Genomic DNA, 10,726 nt, shown 5'->3' on the forward strand with positions numbered 1-10,726 from the left:
TTTAAGGGGCTTTCCCATTTACTGCTAGGACAATTTCAAGCACCAAATCACATGATTATTTTAACCGTGCCAGAGGAAATGAGCTACTCCACATTTTCTAGTTACACCATTTACAGTGCTCAGCCAGCACAGGTACCACAATTTCCCATCTCATCAGCCTGGCAGGCTCCAGGATAACTCTTCTCTTCAAACTCCCAGTTATTTTCTAACCTAGACGGTGAATGAAATATATATGCACATATATATCGATATATACAAATAAATTGTTATTTCTTGTATTTATAAAGAACTATTTATAAACCAGAAAGGGATTGGCTGCCTCCTGAATAATGTTAGGAATAAAATATTCCCCAGCATTTCTGCACTTCAAAGCAAAGCCCAATGAAGTGTGATGTGATGAGAATTCTGAAATTCAGAGGGGCCAGGACTTTATCCATAGAATAAAAGAGGAACTATTTCTGCAGAGACAGAGTCCAAACTTTGGCAAAGGAAGTTTTAATAGATTTTTACATGACACAAAGCCAAAAGTATCCAGAAATGACTGATGTCTCAAATTCCATGGCAAAAATCCGATGGAGCCCAACAGATTTTTCTCTTGAGTGCAGTGGTGATGAGATCAGGTATGAGGGAGCAAAAATCAGCTCTTGATGTCTAGTATCCATTTTAACATCATAAAACATGTTAGAACAGCTCATTCACACAGTGCTTCTTGGAAAAGCAGCAACAGGAGAAAATTAGAGAGGGAAATTCTGCGGGAGTTGGTGAGGGAAACCCCTGACTGCTCATGAATGGTTCTGGCTTTTGGCTGCTCCTTTCCCACCAGTGAGGCAAAACTGCTGCTTTTGTACATATTTTGTTGGTTCTGAACACGACTGACAGTGCTGCTCCCTCCCCAGGCTGTTATTCCAGCCAGTGGCATCAGTATGGTTGCACTCCATTTTCTGGCATAGATGAGTTAGTGGTTAAGTAATAAAATACAAAATTACCTCTTTGAAGGTGGTGTGTGACATTATGGGGAGAGTTTTCCAAACCTCTTCACTAACACAGGTAATTAGTTGCCTTTTGCTTAGTATTTTCTTCACATTCCAAGCTCTTTCTGCTCCACGGACTGGTTTTAGTCCAGTGAAATAAAGACACTCCATTTCCAAAATTTATAGGGTTCATTTATTACCTCTAGTAACATATTATACTGTATAAATACTCTATCCTTGTTATATGTCCTTTTAAAAAAGCGATAACTTAGAAGATCACATTAGACAAGAAGTATAAAAATAAATACGCTCATTATATGCATTTATTACAAATTATAACCCTTCCCAGAAGGGAGAGAAATAGAAAATACTTATGAAGTATATAAAATCTATAGTAATATATTTTACTATATACATATGGAAAGCCATATTCTCTCATGGTCTATGGACTGGCACAATCTTCAAAGATGTGAATGCTGGCGTTTCGCTGTGGATGGACCTGCTATCCCTCAGCTTTGCCTTCCCACCTGATCAGTGACTGAGCTCTAAAACCCAGCAGAGGCCACTCCCATACATAATGGGATTATTTTTTTTTTTCCTTTTTAACTCAAATAATATCCATTGGCTGGGGTAGGGCCAAAGGTTTGAGTGTGAAAGCATGACTGGAATGCTCACACGCTCCATGGATCTGTTTGGCAGGAAGGCAGGACCAAGCTGGAATCAGAAAAGCCAGTGGAAGGTACGCAGAAGGCACAAAGAGCAATTATTCAGACTCAGATTTCCACTTTTCCAAGCCTCTGGATTACACATGTCACCACAATGGCACTGGAGTGGCTGAGAGAAATGGACAGGCACATTGGGATGACATAAAGGTACTTTAAAAAGAAATATTAAATTCTAGTGATTTGTGGAGTTGATATTTGTTCTTGGTATTACTCTTGACAGGTAGAGAATATGGCTTTATTTTTATATAAAACTATTCTCTGAAACAATAGCAGCCATGAATGACATAGTTAAAGCTCCTTTTCCAATCTTGTTTTTTGCCCTTTGTGAGGTAGGTAAGCCCTGACCAATTATTTTAAGCTATCTTTTTCCCTCCCCTTCCTACACGTGGGGATTTGATCAGTACCACAAGATAAATCCAAAAGAAGGGAGAAATAACCGAACCCCAAAATGCTTGCTGAAATGTGTCTCACTGCTCGCATTTGGCTTAATTTATAAAACACTTTATAAAAGGCAATTCTGATGCCTTTGGGCTTTATCTGCTAAAGAGAAATTAAAGACATGGGTCTGCTACCCTATCCAATTTTCAGCTGGCAGGGGATTTTTGGGATGCAAAGCCAATTCAAGCTGTTTGCACTGTCCCACCTCAACGGATCTTCACCGTGAATTTTTCACGTGAAAACACAGGTGCTGCCTCTAGCCCTCTTTTGTGTTTTTCAGTGCACTGGTCTGAAGGAAAAAAATAAAATAAAATAATAATAATAATAAACAAAGGTTTTAGCTTCTCCCAAGCCGCCCTATATCTAGCTGCAGTCCGTGGCGTTGCAGAAGTCTATCAGGTGCTTGGGTTTCTTGGAGGGCTCACAGCTTTCTTGGGGCAGCACGCCGCCGTCGGAAGAGACACATTTCAACAACCTCTTCTTGAAGCCTTTCCCACACGTCTTGGAGCAGGGGGACCAGTCCCCCAGCTGCCACTGCGGGCAGGGCACGTCGGCGCAGGGCCGCAGGTTGCTGGGCTTCAGCTCGCGGGCGCAGTCGGCGGCCGGCCGGCCCCGCGGGTCCCGGCACTCCACGGCGCGCCGCTGCCAGCCCGAGCCGCACGACTTGGAGCACTCGCCCCACTCCTCGATCACCCACTCCGAGGAGATGATCTCCCTGATGGCGTTGAAGGATTCTTTCTTCCTGCCCGCCGCCGCTTTGTCCGCGCCGGGCTGCGCCGGCTTCTTGACGAAGTAGGTGAACTTGATCTTGGGCTGCGGCAGGTCCCCCACCGTCAGCACCTGGATGGTCAGCGGCTCCTTCAGCGGGCTGAAGCTGCGGATGCGCTCCAGGGCGGCCGAGGAGCCGCTGTAGCGCAGCACGCTGCCCTTGTAGGTGATGTCCTGCTCCAGCGTGGACAGCGTGTAGTCGCCGTTGAGGACGTAGGTGCCGTCGGCGGCTTTGATGGCCAGGAAGCTGCCGTCGTGCCTCGCGCCCCGGTGGTTCCGCTGCTTCACCTCGATGTTGGTGGCCCCCGCCGGGATGGTGACCACGTCGTGGTAGCCAGGTCTGCCCCGGGAGAAGAGAGAAACACTGAGTCCTCCGCAGGGAAAGGGGAAAAGCCTCCCAGCCCAAGATTAAACCTTGTCTGAAGCCAAGGCGTTTAGCTGGACAATGGACGAATCCCACCCACGAGGACAAGGTGAGGCAGCAGCCCTGTCGTTAATGGATGAACCCACCCACAAGGACAAGGTGAGCTGCTCCCCACAAGGACAAGGTGAGCAGCAGCCCCACACTCACTTGGCTCTAACGAGGGTGCCAGACACCTTCTTGCAGGTGGAGCCGTTGCCCCCGCAGATGCCGCACTTGTCGAACTTCTTGTTGGAGCCGATGGTGCGGTCGCAGCCCGCCTTCACGCACTGCCCCTGCACGCACACGGACGTGGAGTCGGGGCTGCACGGGGTGCCATCCACCACCTTGGGGACACAAGGAGCCTGGTTAGAACGCGCATGGCGCTCTGAAACTGCGTGACACAAAACATGGATGGGTGGAAAGCCCGCAGCACCTGCTGTTTTCAGGGCTTTGGAAACTAAAAAGCAGAGCAGCCCACAGGCAGTCTTCTCACTTGCCAAAATGATGCCATGGTAAGAGGAGAAAACAATCTCACTTTTCGTTAATACCTCCCCATAAAAAGCTACTGTTCACTGATCTCACACAAAAGAAGCCCCATTGCTTTCTAGTGTCACTAGAAGGCAGCCCTGTCCTCAAAGCACACTGCCAGCATTGCTTTTAATGCTGTTCAGCACATCCTTTATTTCTAGGAGTGCTGTTCCACAAAAACCCTCTGTGTCATCACCCTGGTAGTTCCTGGCTCTCACCATCTGATGACAGCGAATTCAAGTAGCTATGCAAGATGAACATTTTTCCTCGTGTTTATTTTAAGCTGTCAGCATGTTAGTAACCAGTATGAGAAAGCACCAATGTTCTGGCAAAGATCCCTCAGAGTTTTCCAAACCTATCTCAATGCAATCAGATTGGTGGAAGGAGAGGGAAGGAAACCAGTGGAGCGGGTAGAGGAGGTGGAAGGATTGTGCCAAAACACTTAAAGCATGCTTGCAATGGTCCTGCTGTACATGGAGGAATAATCCAGCTTAAATATGAACAAGCTAATTTCGTATTTCTACACTGCTTGACTCTTCGCATACAGAAAATAAAAATCCCCCTCATGATCAGCTGGAAGAGGTGCAGTTTTGAAATACCTTTGGCTGTAGAACAAAGAAGTATCCTGTTCCTTTGGCTCTGCAAACCAGCTTGCATCTGTCCTTTGGAGACACACCAGCAAACTTGGGTGTCCACTCCACTGCAGGTCCACTTCCAAAGGCAGACTTGGAAAACTCGTTGTGCTTTTCACACTGTTCCTCCCTGAACGTTTTGCCTGCAGGCAGAGAAAAGACAGGTGGCCATGAGATCATCTCCGTCCGTGCTCTTCCTCCCCAGCACACCAACCCCGGCTGTCAAAAATAGGGAAAAATTACCGTTGTTGTCGGGGCAGTCCTCGATGTTACAGGACCGGTACTGCACCCTCTTCCCTTCGCAGTACTTGCCCCCGTTCCTCGGGACGGGGTTGTCGCATTCCCGGAAGGAATACTGCACTCCCCCGCCGCAGCTCCGGGAGCACTCGCCCCACGCCCCCCAGGAGCCCCAGCCCCCGTGCACTGGCGTCTGGAACGACAACAAAAGCAGGACACAGGTTAAATACAGGAAAATCCATAGAAAACCACACCACAAAAGCCATCATCACGCTCATTTTTACCCAACCGAGCTCATTAAAAACCCTGCCCTGGGTTTGTTCATTAGCAGCGAATCAACCCCACCTAGCAGATCCCTCCCGCTGCAGCTCTGCAAAACCCAAAAAAGCGCCCATTTCTTTCTCACTACTTACATCATAATGCTTCTTCTCAGTCTTATTCACACACTTGCCGTTCATGCACCACTTCCCTTCCCCGCAGCTGGTGCCGTCTGCCCAGGGGAAGTGTTTGGTTTGGCACACCAGCAGCCCTCCCGAGGTGCCCGTGCACCACAGCGTCGTGCACGTACTGGCTGCGTCGGGACAGTGCTTGGACTCATCTCCAAACGTGAACTGGCACTGCCTGTTGGCATCGTACAGCGTGCCAGGCAGGTCCGAAGGGAGCTGGATGGGCCTGTGGGGCTTGTCCAACAAGCACTCCCCTGGAAAAGTTGAAAGGAAAAGGGAAAAAAACAAGTCAGATGATGCTGCGGGGTCAGTTTTAAAAAGGAACTGCATTTGCTCTTCTAAATTCACTGACAGCATGCAAAAGGTTAAGTCTGCGCTGAAGCAGAAACACCCTCAAAGAAAAAAAAAATAAATAAAAAAAGCAAAGCAGTAAAGCACAAGGGCTGAAACGCTGCATGAATGGAAAGCTTAATAACCTTACCATGACCGTTATCCAGAAATGTTGTAATCATGTAGGCACTGCATGGAGACCAGGGCTGGCTGCGGTCCAGGTTGGAGAGCATGGATGCCATCATGTGGAAATCCCGGCTCATTCCATTGATGCCAGCACACTGCTTTGCATCGTCATGAGGCATGTTAAACACGTGGCCTTGGAGAAAAGGAGAAAAGCAAAGCCTGTGACTTTAGGAAGTCTGTGCTACGCTCTACCAACAGTATTTTAAATATTGCTCTAGAGCTGCGCATAGCCTGGTCTGTAATTAATAACTCCAAGCTGAACACTCCCAGATTTCAAGCAGATGGCACTGGATCTTCTCTCCCTTTTTAAGTTTTGTTGGTTTTTTTTTTTTTTCTGCAGGCACACACACAGCTCTTGCAGACAATGCTGTGCAGGCCGGATTTGCTTTCCCGAGTCCAAGCCTGCTCCAAGACAGGGCTTTGCCTCCTCCCGACTGCTCCGGGGAGGTGCAGGCTGGGCTTTACGGCATCAAGCTGGCTTCAATTAATCCCAGGGAATGCCTTTGCAAAGTTTCAAGTACCTAATTCGTGGGCTGTTGTGAAGGCAGCCTGCAAACCATCGTCTTCTATGATAGAGCAACTGCGGTTTAGATCACAAACTGTTCCCACATCAGCCATCCCAAGAGTATCACATGTCTTGGCACCGCACAGGTCCTGTAAAAAAAGGCAGTTTCATTATTAATCAGATCAGAGACTTAACCTTGGCAAGAGCCATCCAGCCCTGGCAGTTTGCCTTTACTTATGGAAAGAGCATAAATATTCAGCACTTCAATGGGTATGATGGCAAAAATCTGTCTCTGGAACATAGGCGAGGGTTACACGTAGAAATGAAATGCATAATTTCCATCTGAAATCTGCTAAAAATATATGGGGCAGGAACACAGTGCACAATCTGCGAGTTTACAAAGACAGTGCACAAACTGTGAGCTTCACCAGACATGGTGCACACAGAAAAAAAAAAAAAAAAAAAAAGAATACAACAAAAAGCAGCTCATCTAATTTTTAGCCTGCCTCTCTGCAGCTGTGGCGACACACGGCTGTCTCTGGACACTTTTTCGGAGGTCTCCTGGCAGAGGGGGCAGGGAGCAGTGGGCGTGGGGCTGGATGTGACTCGCTGTCCCTCACCTGCCTGGTGAAGAGGATGGCCGTGTCGTAGTGCTCGGCGTGCCGGTCGCTGGGCGGGTTGTGCTGCTTCTGCCAGCTGCAGAAGTTCCTCAGAGTCAGGGCGGCGTTGGAGGAGATGTCCGGGCCCTTGCGCTCCTCGTAGATGACCATGATCTTCACCACCACGAGGCTGATGGAGTTGCGGATGCTGGGGTGCTTGTACAGCTTGGCGGCCACGGAGAGCAGGGTCAGCAGGTAGTGCTTCAGCCCGCTGCCGTGGAACTCAGCCATGGACTGGTCGGCCACCAGCATGGTCTCCACGTAGCGGGGGCTGGACACGAACCTCTTCTTCCTCCTGCTTCTCGTTTCTGCGTTAAAAAAAAAAAAAAAAAGACAGGGAGGGAAAGCGCAGGTGAGCACAGCAAGAGAGCACCGTTCAGAAGCCCAAACCCGCGGACGCTCAAGATGCGCACCCCTGCTTTGTGCGACCCCCGCACGCAGGCGGGCACCTCGGGGTGGGACGCGGGGCAAGCAGCGCCCGGGCATCCCCTCCACACCCCCGCCCTTGCCCTCCCCGTCCCCGCGGCGGGCGGCGCGGCTCCCCCACGCTACCTGCGGGCTCGGCGGGCTCGGGCCCCTCCGCCCCGGCCCCCGGGCCCGCGGGGCGCCGCGGAGGCGCAGGAGGTGCGGCCCGTGGCGGTGCGCGGTGCCGGGCGCGGGCTGGATGAGGTACTGGCGGCCCCGCAGCGAGAAGGCGCCGCGCAGCCCCGCGCACAGGCTGAGCGCGGCCGCCGAGCCGGGCTCCCGGTTCACGGTGCCGGAGTAGAAGCAGCGGGAGAGGTCGTCCTCGGGCGGCGGCGGCGGCCCGCCCAGGTACTGCAGGGTGAAGTCCGGGGCCAGGAAGCTGCTGTCGGGCTCCAGCTCCAGCGTCAGGCGCTCCCCGAAGGCCTCCAGGCGGAAGCGCTCTCGGGCGCCGGGCGCGCCCAGGCGCCGCGGCAGCACCAGCGCCCTGCGCTCGGCGCTGCACAGCCCCAGCAGCGCCGCCAGCACCGGCGCCAGCGCCGGCAGCCGCCCCCCGCTCCTCATCGCTCGGCGCAGCCCTTCTCCTCTCTTTATTTCACTTTATATAGGAATGGATATGGAAGATGTGGGTTTTTGCTTTCAGGTTTTGGGGGGTGTCTGAGTCTTTTCTGCCGGCGGAGGACCGCGCGGGAGCCGCGTCCCGCGGTCACTGCAGAGGCGGCGTCGGCTTCCCCATGGCCGGGGCGCGGCGGCGATGCCGGGGAGCGCGGCTGTGCGAGGGCAGCGCTGCCCCTCGCTCCGTCCCTCTCTCTTCTGTCCTGCTCCGGCTGCCGCTTCTCCTGCCCGCCTCCTCCTCCTCCTCAGCCTTCCCGGGCTGCAGCAGCAGCAGCGGCGGCGGGCGGGGAGGACTCTCCGGCGAGTCTCCGGCAGCCCCGGCACGGTCCCGCCTGCACTTCCGAGGAGCCTCCGGTCCTTTGCGGAGCGGAGCGCCGCGGGCCCGTCCGCCTCCGCCGTGCGGGGTGAGTGCGGGAGCGGGGCTCGCCGCCGCCCTTTATGGGGTCCGGCCGTGCCGCCCCCAGCCCGGCGCTGCCGCCGCGCCCGCGCCGCTGAGATCACTGCGTGCGTAACGCGCCCGCGGGCGGCCCCCGCCGCGCCGCCCTCCCGCCGCCCCCGACGGGGCGGGACGGCACCGGCACGGCCTGGGGTCGGCCCCCGGCTGCCGCAGCGGGCTGGCCCGCGCCCCTTGACTTCCCCGGGGGTGCTTTGCGCCCGGTTGGGTCTCTCGTGGATGCGCTGCGGGTCCGTCCCCCGCTCCCGGAGCTGCGGAGCGTCCACCTGCCGCTGGCCGAGCCCCGCGGGGCGGGGGAGGGAGGGGACGCATCCCTGCTCGCCTTCGTGGCTTTTCCTTCTATTCTCCTTCTTTTTTTTTTTTTAATTTTAATTTTTTTTTTTTTTTCATTTTTAATCCCCCCCTTCCCAAGCAATTCCTGCCCTTTCTCGGCCCTAATAGCTGCAGTCGGTCATGCACCTGTACTTCTGAGAAATGGTTGCTTTCCAGTCGCTTAAACAGAGGCGTTTACGTAGGTGCAGCTAATGTTTTGCTTTGAAGCCATAACCCAAGCATGGTGGTGCTGCTAATCCCCTTAATTCTTTATGTGCACGGCCCCAGCTTTCTGCTTCTGGAGGCCTTTTTGGAGGAGGAGGGCAGAGAAGTGGCGAGTAAATGTGTGAATAAAAACAGAATGTGTGTACCTGTTGGTGACAACTCCTGGGCTTCCCAATTAAACAAAGATGCTTCTGTGTCTGTCAGCACATTGTTTAATAGAAGTATGAAACTCAGGGGCTGAAAACAGAAGGAGCAGAACCTCAGGATAGGGCAAATCTTTCTAAAATTTTATGTATCCACTGTTTGCTTGGGATGGAACATCCCATTTATGCCACTAAATCTAATAACCCTAAGGCTTTTCTTCCTAATTTAAACCATGTCAGACAAACTTGGAACCACATGTGTGTGTCAATAGCACAGTCTGACTGCCTGCTAAGTTCTGACAATGCATCCATTTCCCATGGCGTCCTGTAAATCTTACAAGCTTAGAATTGTGCATTGTTTGAAGCTGTGCAGAGAAACATAGGAGAAGATGAACCCAATTTCTCAGCTACTTGCTCAGCAAAGTGCTCTTGTCACAGAATGATGAGCAAAATCAGAAGTAGGCCTCAAATGTGGGATTTTCTTTGGGACACAGCAGGAAATGCTGGACTGACTTCCAGAGGCTGCGACTGCTGCCCATTAATACATCAGCAGCAGAAAAATCCATTCAGTTGGGGCTAATTTTTCACTTGAGTTGGAAATGTGTGTCAATCCCTACCCTTACCTTTGAGATCTGTGTGTGCCCAGCTGTGCTGTGCTTTTTCTAGGACAGAACACAACAAAGGTACCGTTCATTCGCGCTGTTAATTAATTTGGTGTTGCACATGATACCTAATTTAGGGAATTACCAGTTTAAAAGCCTGGAAATAGAAACGTGGAATTGAAAGGAAAGCATCTTCATCATTTGTTTTTCAACTTGCATTGGTTCAGGATAGAGACTTGCAAATATATATGAATTAAAAATAGGAAAATTATGTCTGTCAGCATAATCAGCGTCACTCATAGATCATCAGGGACCAGAGCCAGGCCACCAAACGTGTGCCCACCCAGCTGCCAGATGCACCTTTGGTTTTGTTGCTGTTTTTTTATGTTAATTCTCTGATTTGAAAAGATCCTGACCACCTTAAAACAGCTTTTTCAGGCTGAAAAGTCTTTTCCATATTCCACCAGGTGGCACTCGCCTATAAAAAATTGTTATGGGAGAGTTCCATGGTTCGCCTCCCAGCTTTCCTGGTGGAAAGGCTTACATTTTAGTAAGCCTTTAGTAACTTTACAGTGCCCTGATTAGGACAGAAGTTTTCCTGGCCTTTGTGTAACATCCAGGGAAGTGTTTCGGCAGAGAACTCAGCTGTTCTGTTGCCCTACCTGAACACAAATCGCGTTGGGAAGGAGTTTTTACAACAGGTTTGCTGCCTGTCACACCTGGATCACCACCTGGATCATCTTGTGAGTTCTTAAATTGCTTCCTGTGAGTGAGTTTAGCTGGATTATTCAGGGCACTGAAACCTCTGTGTATGTATTTTTAATCTGTATTGTACCAAATGTGTGCCAGCTCTGATCAGTTTGTGTGAATCAAGACTTAGAAAGAAACACACTGACCTTTCTCGGGATTTCACGTCGATAGAGACCCAGAAAAGGCATAAAATCGGTCTTTAATTTAAAGAAATTTCTACTGCTTGGAGGAAGAAAGCACGACCTGTCAGGAGTACAAGACAGCGTAATTCCAAGTAAGCCACCAGATAGCGCCACCACATCATCGATTTTGGGTCAGATCGTCGTCTTTTGCTC

General features: G+C 51.2%; 1 protein-coding gene across 1 annotated transcript; it reads right to left on the minus strand.

Moving 5' to 3' along the window:
* Positions 1-479: 479 nt before the first annotated feature.
* ADAMTS1 (ADAM metallopeptidase with thrombospondin type 1 motif 1) lies at positions 480-8,385 on the minus strand. The gene is given in 10 exon segments (XM_041420853.1): positions 480-3,242; positions 3,474-3,649; positions 4,433-4,608; positions 4,709-4,895; positions 5,116-5,402; positions 5,630-5,797; positions 6,186-6,318; positions 6,790-7,136; positions 7,381-7,422; positions 7,425-8,385. Coding segments are annotated over 10 exon segments (2,691 nt in total). The 5' UTR covers positions 7,855-8,385; the 3' UTR covers positions 480-2,497.
* Positions 8,386-10,726: the final 2,341 nt, after the last annotated feature.

This window comes from Onychostruthus taczanowskii, unplaced genomic scaffold, assembly GCF_017590055.1.
Source record: "Onychostruthus taczanowskii isolate IOZ18803 unplaced genomic scaffold, ASM1759005v1 scaffold67, whole genome shotgun sequence".
NCBI classification, from domain to species: Eukaryota; Metazoa; Chordata; class Aves; order Passeriformes; family Passeridae; genus Onychostruthus; species Onychostruthus taczanowskii.